At 39.4% G+C, this 26490-nt stretch overlaps 1 protein-coding gene across 3 annotated transcripts in view; it reads left to right on the top strand.

Moving 5' to 3' along the window:
* The window catches only part of TMEM245 (transmembrane protein 245), a 241257-nt gene that overhangs the window by 207374 nt on the left and 7393 nt on the right, over positions 1-26490 (top strand). For all 3 annotated transcript variants that reach the window (XM_039331992.1, XM_039332002.1, XM_039331984.1), the window contains exons 14-16: positions 16594-16694; positions 24922-25096; positions 25740-25922. In XM_039331992.1, coding sequence (XP_039187926.1) covers positions 16594-16694; positions 24922-25096; positions 25740-25890 — 427 coding nt within the window. In that variant the 3' untranslated portion in view covers positions 25891-25922. The remainder of the gene's footprint in view (positions 1-16593; positions 16695-24921; positions 25097-25739; positions 25923-26490) is intronic.

Below are 26490 nucleotides of genomic sequence, written 5' to 3'. Positions count from 1 at the left end.
CCTAATAATGAAAAATCCAGCAAAAGGGGCAACACCAGGCAACTACAGGCCAATTACCTGTTTACTAACAACTTTCAAATTACTAACTGGTGTGGTAGCTGATGCAGTACAACAGCATCTAGTTGAAAACAATCTCTTTCCACCTGAGCAAAAAGGAAACCGCCCCAATAGCAGAGGAACAAAAGATCAACTCCTAATAGACAAAATGATCTTGGAAAACTGCAAGAGAAGGAAGACCAACCTGAATGTGGCATGGATTGACTACAAAAAGGCATTTGACTCTCTGCCACATGATTGGATAATAAAGTGCCTAGAAATAACAGGAGTCAGTAGAAACATCAGAAAATTTGTGCAAAGATCGATGGCACAATGGAAGACACAGTTGCAGATCAATGGTGAGAGACTGGGAGAGGTTAATATCAAGAGAGGAATATTTCAAGGAGATTCATTATCACCATTACTATTTGTTATTGCACTGTTTCCTCTGTCAACAATACTGAATAACTCAGGACATGGCTATCAAACATCAAAAACATCTGCCAGACTATCCCACCTCCTTTACATGGATGATCTGAAGCTGTATGGAAAAACATCATCTGAAATAGAATCGCTGCTCAACACTGTCCGTATATATAGCCAAGATATTGTAATGGAGTTTGGCTTGGACAAATGTGCCACACTTACTATCAAACAAGGAAAAATAGTGAAAACTGAAGGAATCAAGATGCCCCACGAAAATAACATTAAGAGTCTGGATGAGGAAGAGTACTACAAATACTTGGGTATCCTTCAAGCTGACAACATCAAGCACACTGAAGTCAAGAAAAAGATTAGAGGTGAATACATCAAGAGAGTGAAGAAGATCTTAAAGTCCAAACTCAATGGAGGAAATACCATAAAGGCAATCAACACCTGGGCAATTCCCAGTCATTAGGTACACAGCTGGAATAGTGGACTGGACTCAAGCAGAACTAAAAGCAATGGATAGGAAGACCAGAAAAATAATGACAATGAATCATGCCCTTCATCCACGCAGTGACATTGATAGACTTTATCTACCAAGGCAAATAGGTGGGCGTGGAATGCTACAAGTACATCAGATGGTTGAAGAAGAAAAAATGGCTTTGGAAGAATATCTGAAGAACAATGATGAAGATGCACTGAAATTAGTATATCAGGAAGGCTTACTGACTACTGGAGAGACCAAACTGGCCTACAAGAAAGACCAAATGAAGAACAGAATAGAGACATGGGAAGACAAAGCACTACATGGCCAATACATTAAAAAAATAGCTGGGAAAGCAGATAATAACAAGACCTGGCAATGGCTAAGAGCAGGAAAATTGAAGAAAGAGACCGAGGGACTAATTCTGGCTGCACAAGACCAAGCCTTAAGGACAAATGCATATAAAGTCAAAATTGAGAAGACAGCAACAGACAGTAAGTGCCGCCTATGCAAAGAAGCTGAAGAAACAGTGGACCACTTGGTAAGCTGTTGCAAGAAGATTGCACAGACTGGCTACAAGCAGCGGCATGACAAAGTAGCAACAATGGTGCATTGGAAGATCTGCAAAAAATATCATTTGCCTGTAAGCAAAAACTGGTGGGATCATAAAATAGAGAAAGTCATAGAAAATGATAAAATTAAACTGCTCTGGGACTTCAGAATTCAAACAGACAAGCACCTGCAACATAACACTCCAGACTTAACAATTGTCGATAAGAAAGACAAAAAAGTCTGGATAGTGGACGTGGCAGTGCCTGGAGACAGCAGAATAGACGAGAAAGAACTGGAGAAGATAACAAAATACAAAGACCTACAAATAGAAATAGAAAGACTGTGGCAAAAGCAAGCAAGGGTAGTACCAATAGTAATAGGCTCCTTGGGTGCAATCCCAAAACAACTGGAGCACCACTTGAACACCATTGGCATTGACAAATTCGCTATTAGTCAATCGCAAAAGGCGGCCTTACTAGGACTGCTTCCATCCTGCGACAATACCTGTAATACCATCAAACATCCACATCTGCCTATCCCAAGTCCTGGGTAAGGACTCGATAGGTAGATAAAATGCCAAATCCAGTCTGAACATCTGGCTGACTGTGCGATGATCAATAATAATAATAGTAGTAGTAGTAGTAATAGTAGTAGTAGTAGTAGTAGTAGTGGTAGTAGTTGGAAGGGCCTTGGAGGTCATCTAGTCCAACCCCCTGCTCAGGCAGGAAACCCTATACCATTTCGGACAAATGGCTGTCCAGTCTCCTCTTAAAAACCTCCAGTGTTGGAGCATTCACCACTTCTGGAGGCAGGTTGTTCCACTGGTTAATTGTTCTGTCAGGAAGTTTCTCCTTAGTTCTAGGTTGCTTCTCTCCTTGCTTAGTTTCCACCCATTGCTTCTTGTCCTGCCTCCACGCCCTTTGGAAAATAGCTTGACTCCCTCTTCTTTGTGGCAGCCCCTGAGATATTGGGACACTGCTATCATGTCCCCCCCTTTCCTTTCTCTTCATTAAACTAGACATACCCAATTCCAGCAACCATTCCTTATATGCTTTAGCCTCCAGTCCCCTAATCATCTTTGTTGCTCTTCTCTGTACTCTTTCTAGAGTCTCAGCATCTTTGTTACATCGTGGTGACCAAAACTGGATGCAGTATTCCAAGTGTGGCCTTACCAAGGCATTGTAAAGTGGTATTAATACTTCACATGATCTTGATTCTATCCCTCTGTTAATGCAGCCTAGCACTTTGTTGGCCTTTTTGGCAGCTGCAGCATACTGCTGGTTCATATTTAGGTGATTGTCCACTAGGACTCCAAGGTCCCTCTCACAGCTACTACTATTGAACAAGGTACCCCCTATACTATAGCTGTGCATTTGGTTTTTCTTGCCTAAATGTAGAACCTTGCTTTTTTCACCATTGAATTTCATTTTGTTAGATAGCGCCCAGTGTTCAAGTCTGTCCAGATCCTTCTGTATCTTAAGCCTGTCTTCTTCTATTCCTGCCAACTTGGTGTCGTCTGCAAATTTGATGAGTTCCTCATCTATCCCCTCGTCTAAATTGTTCATAAAGATGTTGAAGAGCACTGGGCCCAGAACAGAACGCTGGGGCATCCCACTACATACTTCCCTCCATGTAGATGCGGTTCCATTGAGGACCATACGCTGAGTACGGCCGGTCAGCCAGCTATGGATCCATCTGGTGGTGGTGCTGTCTACCCCACATTTTTCTATCTTGTCAAGTAGTAGGTTGTGATCTACTTTATCAAATGCCTTACTAAAGTCCAAGTAAATTATGTTCACAGCATTCCTCTGATCCACTAATTTTGTTACTTGGTCAAAGAATGCAATAAGATTTGTCTGGCACAGTGTTCTCAATCTTTTTAATGCCGCAAAACCCAACCGGTCGTAAGTCAAGGACTACTCAACCTGTCATAAGTCGAGGACTACTCAACTGGTGCAGCAGCACCGTTTGCAGAATGGGATTTTTCGCGGGCTCAGCAGGGCAGAGACAGCCTGGATAATTCCTATTGGCTTTTGAAAGCCAATAGAATTAGACTCTATTCAAGAGAGTCTATTCTATTGGCTTTCAAAAGCCAACAGAATAAAAGGGAGTAGCACAGCTAAGGAAAAGGGGGGAAAAATGCGGACTGGGTTGTTTGGTGACCCCCATGAAATGGTCATTCGACCCCAAATGGGGTCCCGACCCACAGGTTGAGAACCACTGGTCTGGCATGATCTGTTTTTGACAAACCCGTGTTGGCTTTTAGTAATGACTTTGTTTGCTTCTAGGTGTTCGCTGATTCGTTGTTTGATTATCTTTTCCAGAATCTTCCCAGGTATTGAGGTCAGGCTGATAGGTCTGTAATTTCCTGGGTCCATTTTTTTTCTTTTTTTGTAGATGGGAACTACATCAGCTCTTTTCCAGTCCTCTGGTAGTTCCCCTGTGCTCCAGGATCTTCGAAAAATATAGTTCAGTGGTTCTGAGATCACATCTGCCAGTTGCTTGAGAACCTTGGGGTGTAATCCATCTGGTCCTGGTGATTTCAACTCGTCTAGGCTGGACAGGAGCTCACTTACCATTTTCTTGTCTATCTTAACTTGCATTTCTATTCTGTTTTTTATAGCACTATTTTTGATAGGTTGGTCTGTTTTTTCCCTTTGTGTAAAGACAGATGCAAAAAACGAGTTAAATAGTTCTGCTTTCTCCCTGTTGCTTGTCACCTTCTTGCCATTGTTTCCTTCACTTTTTTCTTGTTTTTTACATGTTGAAAGAAGCTTTTTTTGTTATTTTTGACTTTGGTCACAAGCCTTAGTTCATTTTGAGCCTTGGCTTTCCTCACTTCATCTTTGGAGGCTCGGGCTATTTGCTGATATTCTGACTTAGTTATGTGCCTCTCTTTCCACTTTCTATACTTTTCCTTTTTATCTTTCAATTTGTCAGAGAGTTCTTTATGCAGCCATGCTGGTTTCTTTTGAGAGCTGTTATTTTTCCTCTTTATTAGTATTGTGCTAGACTGGGCTTTTATTATCTCATTTTTCAAAATTTTCCAAGTTTCTTGAGTTGTTTTAGGATTCTCATCCATGGAATCAAAGTACAAGATTTACTCTATGAGTTTTCGAGTTATGAGTGGAATGGAAAGGCTCCATTGCACTCCTAACTCAAGGACTACCTGTAATATTCAAATTTTCTAATATTTGCTGCTTAATTAACTATACTCTTAATTAACTCTTCTATCAGTAACTATATTCACCATGCGTTTGTGTTTATTCAATGTTTATGTGTGGTTGTGTTTGTTCAGTGTTTTGAAATATTAATGTTCCACATTTCCCCAGAAGGTCAAGGCAGTAAATACAGCACAGTTTCTCTATATATTTATCCCAATGAGATGAGCTAGAAATCAGGAGACTGTGAGTTCTACTTCTGTCTTGACATGATGTCCGCTGGGTAGCCTTGGGTCAGTCGCTAAGAGTAAAAAAAAAAAAAAATACAAGTGAGATAGTTTGTACCAACAAAAAGTAATTAATTCAAAGGGAACTAATGATCTTTAGGTATAGATAAACCTCAATGTGAATCTTCTCAGTCAAAAAATATATTCTTGGTGATTCACCAGTGATGGCAAATCTATTGACTTAGTGAATCAAAAATTTAGAAAATGCTTAATTTGACTTGTGTATATCACACACACAGAGACACTGAACAAAAGAGAAACAATTCCTTATCTCCGCCCTATCTAGGCCACTCTGAACAATGGCACTCAGGGAGTGCCATTCTCCAAGATGCCTTGAGGAACAGTGCAATTGTCCTGTGGCCCAGCACTTCCCAGAATCCGTTGCATGCCACTTTTCAGGCAGTATTCTCTTTGTATTGATAGACACTGTGGCTTACTCAAGGTCACACAAAACCTTTTTTCTTGATGCAGCTTTGAGAATGCTCTTCTGTGGCTTCTGCAGTATCTGAAAACATCACAAAGCATGCCTTCTTCTCTCTCAATTTTCACATCATATGTTCTCCATCACTGGTTTACACTATATATTTTTTTGTTACTAACTTGTAAAAATTTAATTTGAATAGTATTATTTTTAAAGCTAGAAAAATGCTTATCATCCTCAGTTTCTTCATGTTAATGGCAGAACTAACTGAAAATATGTATTTCTGAACTGCATGTATATCTTCTATGTGAAATATTGTCCTTTCCAAAGTAGCATGCTCTTTCATTTTGAATGTGCCAAACCCTTCTTTGAAGTTGCCATGCTGCTTGCTCTGGTGGTGATATTGCACATTACTAAGTTGCATGTTGTCACGGCTTCAGTGCAATTTAGTGTGTGTGATATTTTCACATGAGTGCATGCACACAGGCTATTCATTAAAATTCTTGAAAATTATGTTTCCTGATATAGGCTAATTTATTTTGGAAAATACTTATTATTTTGGCCAGGAAGTTGTTAACTATTGCTCATGAGTAATTTCTTTTTTTTAAAAAAAATGTTTTTGTTAATATGTTCCATTTTCTCCATATTAATCACAAATAATTATGTTTAATGATAAGAATAGTCTTTTAATTGTAGATGTTTGATTGGTTAGGTTTTGCTTGAAAAAAATCAACCACAGATACTTTCTTCACAATTTGTAGTAAGGTTACTGTTTTACAAAACAGCTGGATTATTATCCTATAATTATAAACATTGCACCCAAATCAAAGTAATAATTTTTCAGTATATGTTTAAAATATACAACATTGCTGCCATTTTTTTTTATACTATTAATAATTAATTGTCAGGGCTGCTTCCGTTCAGTCCCTAGGGGGAAAATACCCTTGAATCTATGAAAGTAGAGAAAAGGTACTTTTACTAAGAAAGAACTGAATACAGCAAAAGTGAGGTAAGATCTGAAGAAAAACCACATGAAATAGCAAGTGAAAACAAATCTAGAATCCACTCTCCTTGCATCTAGGCCAGTGGTTCTCAACCTGTGGGTCAGGACCCCATTTGGGGTCGAATGACCATTTCACGGGGGTCACCAAACCATGCTGTCCGCCATTTTTTTCCCTTTTCCCTAGCTGTCCTACTCCCTTTTATTGGTAGCCACACCCACTTGGGGGTCACCATAACATGGGGAACTGTATTATGGGGTCACGGCATTAGAAAGGTTGAGAATCACTGATCTAGGCAAACAGAGGTCACATCGGCCAGAGTATGTTTTCGTCTGCATACCAAAGCTAAGAGAGATAAGCAAAGCACAAGCGAGCAGCAGTTACAAAGCTTCATGAAAACTTTCCACGGTCCCCTTCTGAATGATTCTTTTCTCCCCCCACAAGTGCACATCTCTCCCCTTTCTCCCCTTTGCGTGGCAGCTAGCAACATGCTGGCTGACATTCGGCCCCCTTAACAGGGCTATTGCCACATAATCCAAAAAGGAAATGCAAGTAAACACAGGTAAACAAGGCAATACATGGCCAAAGAAAAGGTAGGTCCACACTCAGGGTTTGTTAGGTAATTTTCTATGAAATGTTTGGAGTAGTTTAGGAGCATGGACATCTTCAGGATTTACCCACTCAGACTGCAAAGGGGGAAAGGGTTTCAATGCAACTAGGTACTGGACTTTCCCTCCATGTTTCCTTGAATCTAATATTTCTTTAACTTCAAAAAGCTGCTCTCCATCAATGAAAATGGGTACAGATGGGGTGACAGATGCAGGACCAAGAGGTGATACAGTTTCGGGTTTCAATAAACTGCAATGAAATATTGGGTGAATACGTTTAAGATTCTTATACTGGATTAATTAACTTTAACAATGGGGAATAGCCCAACATATTTAGGATTCAGTTACTTTGACGTTGGGTGGATTGTATGTATTTTGTGGAGAGGTAAACGCTATCCCACTTTAAAATCTTTTGGCTTCATGCATTTTTTTATCGGCTTGTTTCTTTTGAGTTGATGTGCTTCCTCTAGTACTTTACGGGCTTCTGGCCAAGTATTCTGTACTTGATCTATCCACTCAGCTAAGGAGGGTATTTGAGATTTTTCTTGAGGCAGCTCTGGCATAGCCACAAAGTCCTGACCAGAGACCACCTTAAATGGAGTGAACCCAGTACTACTAAGTACAGAATTATTGTATGCCACTCTGCAAATAGTAGAAGTTCAGCCCAATTATCCTGCTGGCAATTAATGTAGTAACTGAGGTACTGTTCCAGAACTGAGTTGGCTCTTTCACATGCCCCATTAGTTTGAGGATGGTGGGAGGAGCTTAATCCTAACAATTTAAGAAATTCCCACCAAAACTGGAAAGTAAATTGTACCCTTCTATCTGAAATAATGTTGTCTGGGACCCCTTGTAGTCTATACACATGTTGGATACATTGTCTAGCAAGTATTTTAACAGATGGAATTTTAAGACAAGGGACAAAATGTACTTGTTTTGAGAAAAGATCAATCCAAATAACAGTATTCCCCCCACTCTCAGGTAATTCCACTATAAAATCTACTGGTATCTCTTTCCATTGAGCCCTGGGACTAGCCATACTCTGCAGAAATCCAGTGGGCTTCCCCGACATCCTTTCGCCACTGCACACATGGGACAGCTAGCAAAAATGTCTTTCTTCAAAGATGGCCACCAAAATTGGCACTTATCCAAGTGCAGTGTTTTGACAAACTGACATACCTAAAGTGTACAGCAGTTTTTGAATTATGGGCACATTGTAGGGCACATTGTAGGGCACATTCCTCAAGCTAGAAGGCACATATAGTTTGGCCCCAACCCATGTTAGACCATCACGAATAGTACAATCATTTCTATGGGATAGAAACCACTCATCGGTTTTCAATGCTTCCTTTAGCTCTTCACATAGTTTACTTGGCAGTTCAGGCTCTGGTTTTCCCTGGGCCCTGGTAGTCACTGGAGCAGCTATCTGCTTAAAAGGAATGACAGGTCAGATTACCTTAGGTCTAGTACTGTTATATCGACAGCATCAGCCATGAATTTTTTTCCCCCTGGGATATACCACAAGGAGAAATTAAATTGGTTAAAGTATTGTACCCAATGAACTTGTTTGGGCAATAGCTTTCTCAGGGTTTTCACGGCCTCAAGGTTTTTATGATCAGTCCACACCACAAAAGGTCGTTTGGCCCCCTCTAGGAACTGCCTCCAAGTTAGTAGTGCCCATCACACTGCAAACACTTCCTTCTCACCAGACTGTCAGTTTTTTGCAGATGTAAGTGCAAGGCTGAAGGGCCCCCTGCGCATTCTCCTGCAGCGACACCACTCCTACAGCCACATCACTGGTGTCTGCTTGGATAAGAAATAGGGCATTAATGTTAAGGTGTTTGAGTACGGGCTCAGCAGCAAACAACTGCTGGAGCTTTTTGAACACTGCTTGGCATTCCATTGACCAAGAAGTTGGCTGAATTTAGGCTTAGTTTGACCCTTAGTCTTCAAAAAGTTAGTAATGAGCAATGCAATCTTAGCAAAGGAGGGAATAAACTGCCGATAGAAGTTGGCAAAACCCAGGAAACTCTGTAATTGCTTCCTGGTGCAGGGGATATCTATTTTTTTTTTATTGAAAATTTTTATTTTTTAAAACATACAATCATTTATAAAAATACAATAAAATTTTAAAATAGAGAACCCCCCCTTACCCTCCCTCCCACCCCCACCCCCCCTCCCTTCACTTCCCAGAGCAGAATACAGGGTTAAGAAAAAAAAAGAAAAAGAAAATTATAATAATTAAAAAAAAGAAAAAAAAAGAGAAAGAAAAAAAAATATCATAATTAACCTTTAACTCCATAACTTATAAAACAATTCTCTATAATATTTGATATTCATTCATAAAATAAATAAAACTTTTTAATTCCATATTTTTTCTGAATATAATCTATCCACCTTCCCCATACAGTAATATATCTTTCTTGTGTATGATCCTTTAAATAAGCAGAAATTTTTGCCATTTCTGCAAAACTAGATACTTTAAATATCCATTCTTCTAAAGTAGGCAAAGAATCTTTCTTCCAATATAGACCTACTAGTAACCTTGCTGCAGTTAATAAATTCAACATCAAAGTAGTTTCTTTTTCATTTAAGTCAACAAAAATACCAAGTAAAAATAGTTGAGGAGTAAACTTTATCTTCTTTCTAAAAATCTTTTGAATGTTCCACCAAATCATAATCCAAAAAGCCTTTACTTTTTTACAATTCCACCAAATATGAAAGTATGTCGCATCATTATTGCCACATCTCCAACATTTGGGCTGTATGTTGGAATACATACAAGATAATTTTTTAGGATCTAAATGCCATCTATAAAACATTTTATAAAAATTTTCTCTCCAATTTTGAGCTTGTGTAAATTTAACATTTCTTATCCAAATTATCTCCCATAAATCCAATGAGATCGGCTCCTGTATATTCTGAGCCCATTTAATCATACAATCTTTAACCAATTCTGTTTCCGAATCTAACTCTAATAAAACATTATATATTCTTTTTATATGAGCCGGACCTTGGTTTTTAATCTGAATAACCAATTGTCTATCTTCTAGTGTTATTCCCTCTTTCTTGTCTACAGTCCATCTATCCATTATTTGTAAATATTGAAACCATGACTGTAGAATATTTTGCTGCCTTAATACATTTAGGGATTTCAAATGCCAATTCGAACCAGAACAAATTAACAATTCTTTATATGAAATTTTATCAAAATTTGTCCCCTTAGAGGTTCCCTCAATTGCATGTCTGGGAATCCCCCAGATAGGTATTTTATAATTTAATCTATAATAATACTTCCTCCAAACACGAAGTAAGGCATTCCTCAAAATATGTGATTTAAAAGTCCGATCAACTTTCTTATTAAAAATTAAATATGCATGCCAACCATATATTAAATCCCAACCTTCCAAAAAAAGAATATCCATATTTGTTAAATTAAGCCAATCACTTAACCAAGTTAGGGCGGCTGCATCATAATATAATTTCAAATTGGGTGCCTTAAGTCCCCCTCTTTCTCGAGCATCCTGTAATATCTTAAATTTAACCCTTGGTTTCTTCCCGGCCCATATAAAATTATTGATACCCTTTTGCCATTCCTCCAAATTTGCCTCTTTTTTAAGAATAGGTATCATCTGAAACAAAAAAAGAAACTTTGGTAGAACATTCATTTTTACAGCTGAAATTCTCCCCAACAATGACAATTGCAATTTTTTCCAATCTATTAAATCCTTTTGGACTTTTGCCCATAGTGGTTCATAATTGTTCTTGTACAATTTTCCATTTGAAGCAGTTAGATATACTCCCAAGTATTTAACCTTTTTTACCATCTGAAAACCTGTGGCTTTAATCAAACTTTCCCTTTCTTTAACTGACATATTCTTAGATAATATCTTAGTCTTATAATTATTAACTTTAAAACCAGAAACATTCCCATACTGTGTTATAAGTTCTAATAAACCATCAATCGCCTGATTCGGCTGTTCCAAAATTAAAACCAAATCATCCGCAAATGCCCGCAATTTATACTCATTCTTCCTTATCTTTACACCCTTAACTAACTTCGATTCCCGAATCTGAATCAATAAAATTTCCAATGTTAAAACAAATAACAATGGGGATAATGGACATCCTTGTCTTGTCCCTTTTTGAATATTAAAATTCTCAGTCAATCCCCCATTTACAACAATTTGTGCAGATTGCTGCTGATATATAGCTTTAAGTGCATGTAAAAAATTATCCCCAAAATTCATTTTCTCTACCAAAGAAAATAAAAATTGCCAGTCCAATTGATCAAAAGCTTTTTCAGCGTCCAAAAAGATAAAAGCCACAGGAATCTGATTATTCTTATCCAAGTACTCAATTAAGTTAATAATTTGTCTAACATTATGTTTCATATATCTCCCTGTTATAAATCCTGCTTGATCACTATGAATCAAGTCTTTCATAACCTGCATTAATCTATTTGCCAAAATTTTTGTAAAGATCTTATAATCAACATTCAATAATGAAATTGGCCTATAATTCTTAGGCTCTGTAAGATCCTGATCTTCCTTCGGAATCAGTGATATAAAAGCTCTTTTCCAAGAAGGAGGAACTTGCATACCCAACAAAATACTATTAAAGAGTTCCTTTAGTGGCTCTATCATTTCTTCAGATAAAATCTTATAATACCTAGAAGTCAGTCCATCTGTTCCAGGAGACTTTCCAACCTTTAACTGCTTAATAGCTAAGCCAATTTCCTCCACAGTAATTAAACTATTCATCCCATTTTGTTGTTCCTCTGAAAGTCTAGGAAAATGTACTGATTGTAAATATTTATCTATATCCAAACCCCTTATATTATCACTTGAATATAATTTTGTGTAAAAGTCCAAAAAGCTTTTTTTAATCAAATCTTGCTGAAAAACCTCAGTACCTTTATATTTTACTTTCTCTATAATTCTAGCTTTCTGTTTCTTTCGTAACTGATAAGCCAACCACCTCCCAGGCTTATTCGCATTGCAAAAAGTATTATGTCTCATATACGACAGATTGGTAGCCACCTGATCTGCCATCAACATGTTAAATTGTTCCTTAAGCATCTTTATAGATACCTTTAAATTATTATCAGTAGGGTTAAGAACCAACTCTTGTTCTTTTGATTTGATCTCTTCTTCTATTTCTCTACGTCTTTGTGACCCTTTTTCCCTAAAAACTTTATTCAATTGAATCAAAATTCCCCTCATATATGCTTTACTAGCGTCCCACACCATAGACATCGATGTTCCCTTATTCATATTTATAGTAAAAAAGTCCTTTAAATGTTCTTTACACTTTTGTACAAACTCCTCCCGATTAAATAAGTTCTCATTCAATCTCCAGGATCTTCTATTCCTGTCTTCCGAATATAACTCCATCCACACCGGACTATGATCTGACAATGTTCTAGGAAAAATTTTCACCTTCCTCACTCTAGGGAGGAAGTCACTAGTAATCAAAAAAAAATCAATCCTTGAAAATGACTGGTGTCTATCAGAATAAAAGGTAAAGTCTCTATCACTTGTATTCCTTTCTCGCCAAATATCAATAAGCTCCAATTCTTCCTTCAAATCAAAGAAAGTCATAGGTAATTTAGTTTGAATAAAAGTTTTAGAGGAACTTCTTTTGTCTATAGTTGGGTCTAAAACCCCATTCCAGTCACCCATCAAAATTACCGATTTATAATCCAACTGAGATATCTTGCCATGCAGCAACTTATAAAATTGTTTCTGTTGTTGATTGGGAGCATATAGTCCAACAATAAGAACCTTTCGGCCTTGTAATAATAATTCCACAAAAAGATATCTTCCTTCAGAATCAGCCTCAATTAGTTTAGCTGAAAAAGTTTTCTTCACATAAATTACCACTCCCCCTTTTTTCCCAGGGGCTGGAGCAGTAAAATGTGTGCCCAGACGGGAATTCATCAAAAATTTAGAATCCTTTAAAGTTATATGAGTCTCCTGCAAACATATCAAATCATTATTATGTTGTTTCAAATAATGGAAAATCTTTCTTCGTTTCTGGGGCACGTTTAAGCCATTAACATTCCAGGTCAGGAACCTGACCATCTCCACCGGCCTGGAGCCTCTGGAGCATGGCCTGTAGATCTGCTGTCGAAGATCTTTTTGGTCTTGCCCAGGGGATATCTATTTTAATACAGCCCGCACCTTTTCAGGATCCATCTCTATCCCTTCATGGGAAATGCAATACCCCAAATAGTCAATTTCGTCTTGGTAGAATTCACACTTGGACAGTTTAGCATATAGCTTAGCTGCCCTGAGGTTTTTCAGAACTGCATACATTAGTTTTATGTTTTCATCCATAATTTCAGTGTATATCAAAATATCATCTAAGTACACCAAAACCCCTTTGTACAGATGTTCATGCAGCACTTCATTGATCAACTGCATGAAAACAGCAGGAGCCCTCTGTAACTCAAAGAGGAGCACTCAGAACTGGAAACAACCCAAAGAGCAGTTGAAGGCAGTTTTCCATTCATCGCCATCCTTGATGTGGACCCTGTAATACGCTTCTCTTAGATCTAGTTTAGAAAAAAAATCCTTCCTTTAGCCAACTGCACTAGCATGCCTTTCATCAGAGGCAGAGGATAAACATTGTCCACACTCACAGTGTTGAACCCCTTATAATCCACACAGAAGCAAAGAGTCCCATCCTTCTCCCGGAACAACACTGGGGCTGCCACTCGTGGTCTAGCTGGTTGGATAAATCCATGTTTCAAATTCTTGTCAATAAAGGGGCAAAGCGTGTCTAGCTCACTTGGGGCCATTGAGTAGATCTTAGGCTTGGGGAGTTTTGCTCCAGAGAGGATTTCTATGCTGCAGTCCGTGGGGTGATGTGATGGCAGTGCATCAGAGCCCCATTCACTGAATGCCTCCCTTAAGTCCCAGTATTCATTTAGGATCTTTTCCTCCCCTTTTGGGCACTCCTGCATAGCAGCATCCAATTTCCTCTTTACCATGGCATTTTGTTTCTTAGGGGTTGGAGTCGCCTTCCTTTTCCCCCCAAGTTTGAGACTGATTTTTAGGAGCCTCCTCCAATTCACATGAGGGTTCCATTTATGAAGCCATGTAAGTCAAAGCAGACTTAACATTTCTCCATGCCAGGCACTATTATAAAACTCAAAGTCTCTGTGTGGCTCCCCATCCCCATTTCCACTGGCTTAGTCACGAATGGGCTGGGCCTCCCCCTGCCACCAATCCATTTAGTTGGCAAAAAGCTATGGGGACCTTAAGTCTACTTAACCTCAGTCCCATTTTTTTCACCACCTCTGGACTGACTACACATCTCATGCACGCTGAGTACAATATGACCAACATAGTCCCCTAGGTGCCTCATGAGGGCACCACTAGCTCACTGGGATGATCATAGGGATTACATGTTGACTTATCAGGGGGTTGTCATCAGAATCGGTGTCACTCTCCTCTGGAGAGGTTGGAGTTCCCAGCCTCCCCCCACTGCCAGGAGGAGCAAATTCAAGGATCTCTACTCCCTCTAATGCTGTTTTGCTGAATTGTGGTGAAGGCTTCTCAGCCTTCCTTCCACTGATGGTTACAGGCTTCAGGCTGGTTTTGGTGGAGCAGCATTGTGCAGCCTGGTGCCCCTCCTTCCCGGACTTGAAACTTGCTCTGGACCACAACCTAGGTGCTGGTCCCCTTTTGAAGCTTTTAGGGCTTCTTTACAAGTATGAGTGGGGGTGAAGACTTGCTCCAACCATGGCTACCTCTGGCGAAATCAATCTCCACTTAATCTGCCAGCACATACCAGTGCTGTAGGGGGGGGGCTGTGAGATGCAGATGTGGTAGACTTCATCGTTGAGGCCATCCTTAAAGCACTCGATCAGGATCTCTTCAGGCCATGTGGCTAGCTGGCCCATCAACCCTCAAAACTCTTGGATGTACATGGCCACTGACCTCCACGCTTGGGTAATGGTCTTCATACATCCCTGCGTTCTGAGTCCTTGAACTGTTGGTGATTGCCATAAAATGGCTGTAGTCCCACAACTGGGGAGCATTGTCATTGTGGAGGAAAACCATCCATTCGGTAGCTGTACCCTCCAGCACCTGAGTCACGCATCTTACTTGGGCTGTTTCCATCCCCACTTCAGTCTCATACTCCTGAATGTAGTTCCAAACTTGCGCCAGGAAGAATCCCAATTGCTCGGAGTCTCTCTCATATATCACCCCCAAGGCTGGAGCCGTTGAAGCCCAGTGTCTCTGAGGAGCAACCCCTGCAGGTGGAGGGACTTTGCAGCAGCTACTGCTGCTGATGGCACTGCTTGCACTGGCATTTGTCCAGGTGGGATAGGCATGGCTCCCACTCTAGTAGCTCAGTCTACGGTTTGGTTCGTGGTGACCCAAGAAGCCTGGGTAGTCATTTGTGCGAGGGTTTTCTGGGTTCTTCGACTCTCCATCACCTCTTGTATCAGGAATAGGGATTGGTTTAGCATGGCCTCCTCCAGGGTTTCCTCAAGGGGGGGGTCTTCCCTCTTCCCCATGCCCAGTGACCATCTGACATGTTTCTCGTTGTGGTTCAGCTCCCCTTGCTGCAACTCCAGGGTCCTCCAGCTTGCTCCCAGGGCTTGACATTTGATGCTCAGTCTCCACGGTAGACGGATGTCTCCAGGTTGACCATTAAAGCAGATCTTGTTTGCTGCCCCTAATGTCAGGGCTGCCTCCGTTCAATCCCTAGGAAAGAAAACCACTCCATAGTATTAGAGAAAAGGTACTTTTACTAGGAAAGAACTGAATACAGCAAATGTGAGGCAAGATCTTTCCACAAATTAGAGTGGTCACAGTGCTTCTTCTTATTTTTAAAAAATATTTACAACAAACATACAAGTTAAACATTATTACAATTGATAGAAAAGGGAGCATTATATAAATAAATTTCTTATTTATTGCAATACCGATTACCAAAGTATTTGCTATAGTTGAAAACTTTTAAAAGTTTAAATTTGTGATTAAAATTTATTGAAAAGATTATATTCCAAAGAGGGAAAACACCAGGTAATTATCACAGTACTGAAAAAGAATGTGCTGTTCCATTTCTGATTTTTAAATTGTTTAATTTTCATTTTTCACAATATTTATGCCAAGTTGCAAACACTGTCTTGATTTCTTTTGGATTAGGTAAACTACCTAATCCAAAAGAAATCAAGACAGTGTTTGCAACTTATTTCTATGTAAAAGTTTCTACTATTGAGGAACTAAAAGACTGATTAAAAATGTGAGTCCTTAAATTTTGGATTTATTTTTACCCTTTTTTAAAAGATGTATTGCTTTACAATTAAGAATACCAAAGAAAAAAAGAAAAAAAGAACAAAACACAAAAGAAGTAGTAATGTTGATGCATACATTATCAAAAAGAAAAAGACATAAACAGTTCTTTAACAAAAAAAAGAACATTTTATGTGTTCTTTTTTTCTCTGACAATGGATTTATTTTTATTCTTAAGCAAATTTATAACAAATAGCTTTTAATTTGAAGGAACTGATAAGTATGTATTTATCATCATTATCTAAGTAAACATTAATCTTGCAGTCTGATGTAGCATTTTTACTGGCTTTTATGTTCTTCCAGAGGGGTATTTGATGCATCTCTCAAAATGGCTGGATTCTATGGTCTATATACTTGGCTGACTCATACCATCTTTGGAATAAACATTGTCTTCATACCCTCAGGTGAGAAAAAAAAAGTGGAATGTTTGTGTTTATGTTAATGCTCATGATCATGCTCCATTTTGGTAAGTGTTGACATTTTATCAGAACTTTATGTAATATTCAGTACTGAATCCTACACCATACAAACTATATAAATCCTTACATTAAGCCGATTAACAGAATAATAGAATTGGAAGGGACTTTGGAGCTCAAGCAGGAAACTCTATATTGATTGGATGAAATCTGAATCCAGCCAAGGATAGGTAACATTCACCTTTCACGTGCTTAACTTATCAGATCCCATGACATCCAAAGCGGTAAAAGTACAAGTGAAAAAGAATGTATTAGAGCAGCATCATTTGGTTCTAGCAGGTGTTTGAATAGCCACATCATATTTAAAAGCCTCATCTGGCTCTCGACCAGGCTCAGCTACTTGGAGTTTAAGATGATACTTCTTTTCCTGGATGCATATAAAACTGATTTAAAATAAACTCACATCTGCCATTTTAAATATAGGCAGGGTATTTTTATTCATTAGCAACAAACGCCCCTTATATTTAGAGTAGTGTATCATTGTTTCAATTGTTATTTTATTCTGTGTTTTACTTAAAAGGGAAAAACTTTTTTAAAAAATTACCACTACAATTTCTTGGAACAGAGATCAACTGGGACAGCCTGGGGATCAGTCAAGACAAAGATGTTCCCATACTTTTGTTCAGTTACTGACAACAATTAGAGCAAAGTCAGATCTTAAATGGAGAAATCCTCCTCTTTCAGGCAGGGAGGATCCCTGCCAAGTCTCAGGCAGACAACACCAGTTCCAAGAGAAGACCACAGCAAAGGGTCAGCACTGAGCTCATCACCTGCAGCACCAGTCTTAGGTCTTTATAAGTTTCCTCACTAGGAGAGAGTCAAAAAATTGTGCTTATGGCAGAAACATTTTTTTTTTTCAGGAAACGTTCTACATGCCTAAATTTATTGAAATCTAATTCATCATGTTGATTTGACCCACTCTATTCAGGTTTCTTAATTGTAATTTTAAATGTAAAGGATTGTAATAGCAATTCTAATTTCATAGAATTTCTTAGCAATTTCTTCCCTTTTCTGATTAATGTCTCCTTTTTCGTTTTATTATAGTTTGGCATCTATCAATGTAATTAAACCTCTTTATCCCCTTGATATGTGTGTCAACAAGAATGTGATAACTCAGTGGTACAAGGTTGCCTAATATTGAGGATTTAGATTTATAAGGGAAATGAAAATTAATTATTAGGGAATAGCTTCGAATTGTTGTTTAGCCCAGATAACACAGACGATGGATTTGAGATAATGAAGGATACGTCATTGGTAAGTAGTGATGTACTAGGATGAGAAATAGAAAATGTTTATGAAATAAAATAAGAATATATTCAAGTAAGTAATAGGTATTTTTTTTAAATATTATAATTTTTATATAGTGAAATAAAGGAAATTTGAGTTACCTGAAATTTAAATACTATGGATATTAAAGGTTAAATTGGAATATTGTGATTAAAAATTAAAAATCAGGTCAAATTTAAATACAGGATATGGATATGAATAAGCAAAAATATAATGATAAATGTTTTAACTGAGCTTGTTATAATTAGACATTTACTAGCTTAAATATGATATAGCAAATGTTAAGGGAAATAGAGAAGGAATTTTTTGATGATGTAACCTGAGATATGTACTAAGGATTTTGTTATTGTACTATTGACTATCCAATTACCACACTGCTTTCCAAATACTCAAATGTAAAACTGAAAAACCAATAAAAACTTGTTATAACAAGGTTGTCATAATATAATTCTTACTAGTAAAAATGAAGTTCAACTAAGAAAATCTATACTCAATGCAATATAGAATTACAGAATAACAGTTTGAAGGGACCTTAGAGGTCTTCTAATCCAATACCCTGCTTAAGCAGGAGACCCTAAAATATTCCAGAGAAAAGGCTGTCCAATCTCTTCTTAAAAACTTCCAGTGAGGTTTTTAAAGAAAGAAAATAAAGGAATAAATAAATAAAGGAATTAAATTGGCTGCCTTCTTTACTGCTGAAAAGGTATAGAAATCCTCAAAGAATACATGAAATGTGGACCAAACATTTCACAAGACTTTAAAAAGGGGGAACTATATTACTTTTGTCATAGTTGCTAGGTGTCCCTTCTACAGTTGAGTCGTGTTTCAGAATTTCTTGAGGATTCTGTAACTAAGGAATCTCCAAACTTTTCAGTCTAAGGGCCACATTCGACATATTGCAAATATTCGAAGGCCAGTGGAAAAAATCGGTTTTATAAATAAGTGAATAAAATGTAATTGAATGTGTTTTATATTGCTCAGTGTCAATGCTGCTAACATTGAATGTTCTTGCTTTGACAACATATGGAGATGCAGCCTTTTTCTTTCTTAGGCTTTAGTCTTAGAATTAGATGATACTGGGGGGGAGGAGGAATGTGATGGGAGTTAGTTAGACATAACAATATTGTAATAGTGTGTGAACTCAGAGCTTTTGAAATAAAAGATGATAAGAAATGGCAGATTGGAAGACTGAAGGGAAAGCCTGCATTTCAAACTAATTGGAGAATGTGATTTATGACTGTTAATTAGAGGAGGGAATTGTGTTTGATACTATGTGCTAAAGGGAGGTGAATTCAGATTTTGGTTTTGCTTATGTATGTGCCGATGCTATGCTGCTCAAATAAAAATTCTTTAAGGTAAACAATGCCTCAAAGTTCTTTGAAGAGTTTCATCTGTCGGAACCATGACATTAAGCAAAAATCTCCAGCTTTCCTAACTATATAGGGGTCCTGAGCCCCAGTCGCTATCCCTAGAATAGAGGGATAAGGTGACAAAGATTTGGGGAAGATTTCATCATGGACCAAGAGAAAATGCCTGAAGCTAGTGCCCCGGCAGCAGCTGCTATCCCAGGGGCGGGAGTGACAGCCAGCATGCCAGTGGAGAAGGAGCTTTTTCAAGCCTCCCAGATGGGGAGAGCTACCAGGATGTCTGCTACTGAGGACTCGGATAAGTGGAAATACCTGTCTGCAGCTAATAGTCAGTCACTGGAGAAGCTGGTGGAAAATTTTGAGGGGCTAGAAATGAGAAGCAGAGAACAACCTTCCCATTCCCCATACGCCAGCGATCAGGATGATCGATGAGGCAGCCATCAACCCTGCCGATAGGAACACCCAGCCCCTCCTTCACAGATCAGGTAGTCCTCCTGTCCCTGAAGCCCCCTACCAGGGCCTCCAGCCCCACAAAGAGAGACAGCTCCAGTTCCCACCCCATCAGAAGCCCCAACCGCCATCAACAATGTGAGGGCCTGGGCAGTTGCCCAGACCGGTGTGCATATCGATCACTGAATCTGGGCCCCCTGCAGCAATGAGGAATTTGGCAGCCCCTGCATGTGGGAGATCAACAATCTCTGAGCCTGCAGCAGCTAATGGAGGCCTTGCAACAACTGGGAGTGATGCAGAGGTCAGAAGACCAGCAACTGGTGGGAGGACAGCCGCAGCAAGGGGGATGGTCACCACCCCCTAATGTACAGCAACCACTGAGGGGCCCGCAGATGATGGAGATCCAGCAACAACTCCCTCCGAGGCCACAGGAGGCCCTACAGCAATTGAGGATGCCACAGCTCCCGTCAGACCAACAGCAGGGGGAATGGCAACAGCCCCTGAACGTATAACCCTTGGGAATGCAGCAGCAGCCAGGGTGGAGGCCCAGCAGCAACTGGGAGTGCAACAGCCATGGTGGGGGGCCCAGCAGCCATTGATTGCTCCACCCTTTAGAACAACCTTCGATGGAGACCCAGAGAAACTGATTTTTTTTCTCAACCAAGTGCACTCTCATTTGAACCGCTGTACCTACCCAGCTGCTATGGTCGATGTGATTGCATCCAGCTTAGAGGGAGAGGCATCTGAATGGCTGAATAATTTATATAATGAGCAAGCCCCCGAATTGGAAGACCCCCACCTCTTCTTCCTAGTACTGAGAACAAGGTTTGAGGACCCATCCATTGCCCTCAAAGCAGAAGAACAAATCCACAAGATAAAACTGGCCGGCAAGCCTGCACTGGGGTATGTATGAAAGTTTTGCAAGACAGCTGGCCACATAGAAAGGTGGCCTGAGCGGTCCCTAGTCCACCACTTCAAAGAAGGGTTGGACGATCATCTCTCTCAGGCATGCATCTATCGAGCAGTACTTGATCAACTGCAAGAGTGGTACCATACAGAGGTAAGAGTAGACATTCAGGTCGCCTGCTACAAGAAACCTCCCTCACATGAAGCCAAGCAGAGGCCAGACAATCCAAATGGCAACCACCACCCCCGAAAACCTCAGACTGCTACGACTGCTGAAAGACCCAAGCCACCTGCAATCAAGTGCTTTCGATGCAGACAGCAGCGATATCGTAAAGCGAATTACCCAGTCCCCTACTCCCAAAAAGCAGAATAGACCAGGACCAGTAGTGAGAAAGAAACCTGCCCAGCAGCCAACAAGAGAGAAATCCAACTGGATCACTCAGGAATCCATTACCCAAATCACATCTCCCACACAGGAGGATGCCGGGACTCAGGCTGGACCCGCCCCCACTCTACCCTCTTTCAACAGTGACGACAAAGGAGAGAATGACCCGATGGTCCCACCTTTCTCACTACCTGCCAAACTCATAATCCCTAAGGGCACAGGTAGATTTAAAAGTGCTAGTTGATTCTGGATGCTCCCAATGCGTCATTAACTTGACATTTGCCATGAAAATGGGCATACAGGCAAAACTGCTCTCCAAACCTGTGAGGTTTGAGCAAGCCAATGGCTCCCTGATGGGAGGGACTTTAGTCATGCAATTAACTGAGCCCCTACGCCTAGAAATAGGTGAATACTAGGAGTTTATTCACTTTTTAATGGCTCCAAAAATGACTGAGGCTGTGATCCTAGGATTAGCTTGGTTGGACAAATGGAAGCCACTTATCTGGTGGGAGAAACGAATGAGAACCGTGAGGCTACCTATAGGGCCTAAATCCCCCATTGATTCAACAGATGTTATAGGAAACTTCAGCCCACCTAATGATGAAGTACATATGGCTGCCTTACTGCCACCAGGTGAGCCACTCATCCCCAATGAGTACCAGGACCTAGCGGAGGCATTTAGTGAGAAAGAATGTGATGCCCTGCCTCCTGACCGACCCAATGATTGCTCTATCGAACTGTTGCCAGGAGCCAAACTCCCACGACTGAGAATGTACGCTGTGTCCTCCCTCAAAATGGAGGAGATGCAGCGATACGTGGATAAAAATCCAGTGAGGGGATTCATTGAATGGGCCAAGTCTGCAGTGGAGGCCCCTGTGTTTAAAGAAAAAAAAGATTGGTCTCTTTGTCTCTGGTAGACTATAAGGGTCTCAACCCTGTGAGTGTGGAAAATAAATACCCCCTCCACCTCCACCTCCTGAAGGACTTACTAACCCACCTAGCTAAGGGGAATGTCTTCACTAAATTAGACCTGAGAGAGGCATATTACCAGGTGAGAATAAAGGAGGAAGACGAGTGGAAAACTGCCTTCAAGTGCCCTATTGGGAGCTATGAGTTCAAAGTCATGCCATTTGGACTACAGGGGGCCCCAGCCGTATTCATGCAGGATTAATGAAGTCCTACATGGTCATTTATACAAAGGGGTTCTGGTGTATCTTGATGACATCCTGATATACAGCACGAATATGACTGATCATATAAAGCTGGTGAGAGAAGTGTTAAAGAAACTATTGAATGCCAAGCTTTATGTTAAACTGTCAAAATGTGAATTTCACCAGACCCAATTAGATTATCTTGGCTATAGAATTTCCAATGAGGGCATTGAAATGGACCCAGCCAAAGTGAAAACTGTAATTGAATAGCAGCCCCCAAAGACTCGCAAACAGCTCCAGAGCTTCCTAGGTTTTGCCAACTTCTACTGTCAATTCATCCCCTCCTTTGCCGAGATTGCCCTACCCCTTACAGAACTACTCAAAACAGGCAAAGGAGGAGGGAAGCTGCGACTATCCAACCACTATCATGGACTATGAGCTGTCAAACCGCTTTTGAGAATTTAAAAAGACTATTTGCTATTGAACCGGTCCTAAAGCACCCCTACCCAGGGGAGCCCTTTGTAATTCAAGCTGACGCCAGTGACTTGGTCATCAGAGCTGTATTACTGCAAAAGAATCAAAAATGGGGCCTTGCAACCCTGTGCCTACACCTCGAAAAAATTTAATGAAAGCGAAAGGAGATGGGCAATCTGGGAAAAAGAGGCTTTCGAAATCAGATGGATTCTATTAAAATGGAAACACCATCTAGAAGGAAGCAAGGTGCCTGTTGAAGTATGGACAGATCACAAAAATCTAGAAGCATTGAAAACATCCTGCAAATTGTGCCTGAAACAGGTGCACTGGGCACAATACTTTAATTAGTTTAACTTCACTCTAAAGTACATTCCGGGAGGGAAAACCTTCCTAGCTGATGCTTTATCCAGACTGTCCCAGTACAAAAGCCAGCACAAAGAGATTGATAAGGCAATTATCTCCAATCCACAAACTGCTGCTCAATTAATGCCTCACAGGGCCCCTAATCCTGATGACCCTGGGGCAAAGAAAATAAAATAAGAGCTTCTCACCGATCAATGGTTCAAGTACAATCAAACCTCCCTAACATGCAGGGATGGTTTGGCTTACAGGGGGGGGGGGGAATTGTACTTGCCAGAAGCCCTCTGCCTTAACGCTCTCAAACACAGCCATGACGTAAAACAGACTGGACACTTTGGATATTTAAAAACTTACATCTCATGCCACCGTGAAAAGAAGTCCAGGGAAACTCCCTGGGTTACTGCAGCCGATGCTATGCTGCTTGAATAAAGATTCTTTAAGACAGTGGTTCTCAACCTGTGGGTCGGGACCCCATTTGGGGGTCAAACGACCATTTCATGGGGGTCGCCAAACAACGCAGTCTGCCATTTTTTTCCCCCTTTTCCTTAGCTGTGCTACTCCCTTTTATTCTGTTGGCTTTTGAAAGCCAATAGAATAGACTCTCTTGAATAGAGTCTAATTCTATTGGCTTTCAAAAGCCAATAGGAATTGTCCAGGCTGTCTCTGCCCTGCCAAAAGTCCCATTCTGCAAACGGTGCTGCACCAGTTGAGTAGTCCTCGACTTACAACCGGTTGGGAGTTGCAGCATTAAAAGGTTGAGAACCACTGCTTTAAGATAAACAATGCCTCAAAGTTCTTTGAAGAGTTTCATCCATCAGAACCATGACACTCAGTGTAATATGATTCATAACAGCAGCAAAAAAGAAATGTGACAATTATGAAGGAACAGTACTATTCTTACACAGACGAATGATATAAGAAAACTGTCAGACATTAGCAAATGCTCTGAAGAAATAATAAATTAATCCAATCTAGGTCAGTCATCGAGCCAAAAGTTTACTCTTCCAAGGTTCATTCATTTCCTTCATTCATATTAAATTAATAATTGCAAATGAGAAAAGAAAACTATTTTATTTAGCTAAATTTTAGAAATTTATAAAAGAATCTGCCCAATTGGTGCAAATATTAAACAGGAAGATGCTTCTTCATCCAGCAACCTTCCAACTGGTTCACAACTGGCTCACAACCCCTAGCATCAGAAAAATGGTGAATACAATCCTGCTTTCTTTTCCTATGCTGTTTGGAAAAGATTGGAGCACAGCCTATGGGATGAGCTGGCAGGCTGGAAGAAACTTTCCAGAGGGCCAGATGTAGCCCACGGACTGTAGTTTGGAGACTCCTGCTTTAACTGAAGAAACACCCAAAAGCACAAGGATTTGCAAAGGAGAAGAATGGGCAAGAGTTTTCCATGGTAACCATTCTTGTTCTGATGCTGCCTTGACTATAAATGAGGATCTTCTAATTCAACTTACAGTATTTTGTTATTTCTATCATTATAACTATTCCTCATGTAATTAATACCAGGTTATGATGTCTTAATTCTTGATTCCTTATCCAGTGGCACTGAAATTCAAGATATGCTAGCCCATTTTGTTTTATAAGCAAAGTAATTATAAACTCTTTTATCTTGCTTTCTTATATTCTATTTAAGTTTTCTTTGAATTTAAGTATTGGTATGAGATATAGTTGCAAAATAATTGTGGAATTACATTCCTAAATAATTAATTGCAAATGTTACATTTTCCTTTCTAATTCTAAACTTCATATCTTCTTAGCTCTGGCTGCTATACTTGGAGTAGTTCCATTTTTGGGAACATATTGGGCAACCACACCTGCAGTTCTAGATCTTTGGCTTGTTCAAGGAAAAGGATATAAAGCTATGCTTCTCTTCATTTGTCATCTATTGCCAACTTACTTTGTAGATACAGCAATCTATTTGGATATATCTGGGTGAATATTTTAATGTTTTTCTTTACTATACTGAAAAAAGTTCTGTAACAGATTAGCCAACATCCAGAAATATTTAGATGAATTATTTATATTAACACAGGAATCCTTATTATGCATAATGTTAAAAGAAAATAAGCATAGATGCCACTCTAAAAATTATGATGATTTTCAAAACCATATAGTAGTTATGGATTAAGTTATTTTCAGGAAATAGAAAATTTATAAAATGTATAAAGTGTTCTTCTGTGTGACAAAAGACAGCATAGATAGTTGATGTGTGCAGTGGAGGGAATATCATTGGACAGAATATAAGTATAGAATAGTTCAGACTTCCTTGATCACTGGCATATCTTCAGGAACAAATGTGACACATGGGGAAAAATCCTTAGAAGGATGGCTTAAATATTCATAGTTTTCTTCAACCTTTCTTACTTAGACCCTTTACCATGTTTCAAATTCTATTTTTCTCTTTTCTGTACAAGTCATGTTTTTGTGTCTGCACAGAAATATATCTATCTCTGCTTGTGATTAGATATTAACTTCCTGCTTTTTGTGTCTTCTGATAACTCAGCATATAAAATCAGCTTTGCACTGATAGTTTTTAAATGACATTTCAGTAATTTAATTTATTATTTGATTGCAGAGGAGGTCATCCTTATCTGACAGGTCTTGCAATAGCTGGTGGAACATATTACCTAGGACTGGAAGGAGCCATCATAGGACCTATACTCCTTTGCATTTTTATTGGTGCCTCTAATATCTACAGGGCTGTGCTTGTGAGTCCGACAAATTAATTACAGATGCATCAGCCTTTGAAGATTTACTGGTAAACGTTCATTCATCTATTTGTTAGTTTTATATCCTGCCTTACAGAAGCCTTTAAAATATAACTTTTGGGATGCATTTAATCAATAACTTATTTACATTAATACTCATGTTAAAGCATGTGTGCATACATTAGTAGGTATTTAGTAGATATGTAGACACACACACAGGCAGAGAGAGAGAGAGAGAGAGAGAGAGAGAGAGAGAGAGAGAGAGAGAGAGAGAGAGACAGAGAGACAGAGAGACAGAGAGACAGAGAGACAGAGATAACAATGAAAAGATAAATTTCAGATTTCCTATTAAGGAAATAATAATAAAACTACAGTGAGGGGAAAAATTATTTGATCCCCTGCTGATTTTGTACATTTGCCCACTGACAAGGAAATGATCAGTCTATAATTTTAATGGTAGGTTTATTTTAACAGTGAGAGACAAAATAACAATAACAAAAAATGCAGAAAAAAGCATTTCAAAAAAGGTATAAATTGATTTACATTTTAATGAGTGAAATAAATATTTTGACCCCCTATCAATCAGCAAGATTTCTGGCTCCCAGGTCTCTTTTATAA

This window comes from Crotalus tigris, unplaced genomic scaffold, assembly GCF_016545835.1.
Source record: "Crotalus tigris isolate CLP2741 ecotype Arizona unplaced genomic scaffold, ASM1654583v1 scf7180000017623.1712378, whole genome shotgun sequence".
NCBI lineage: Eukaryota > Metazoa > Chordata > Lepidosauria > Squamata > Viperidae > Crotalus > Crotalus tigris.
The sequence above is the reverse complement of the archived record's forward strand: the minus strand, read 5'-3'. Positions and strand labels throughout refer to the sequence as shown.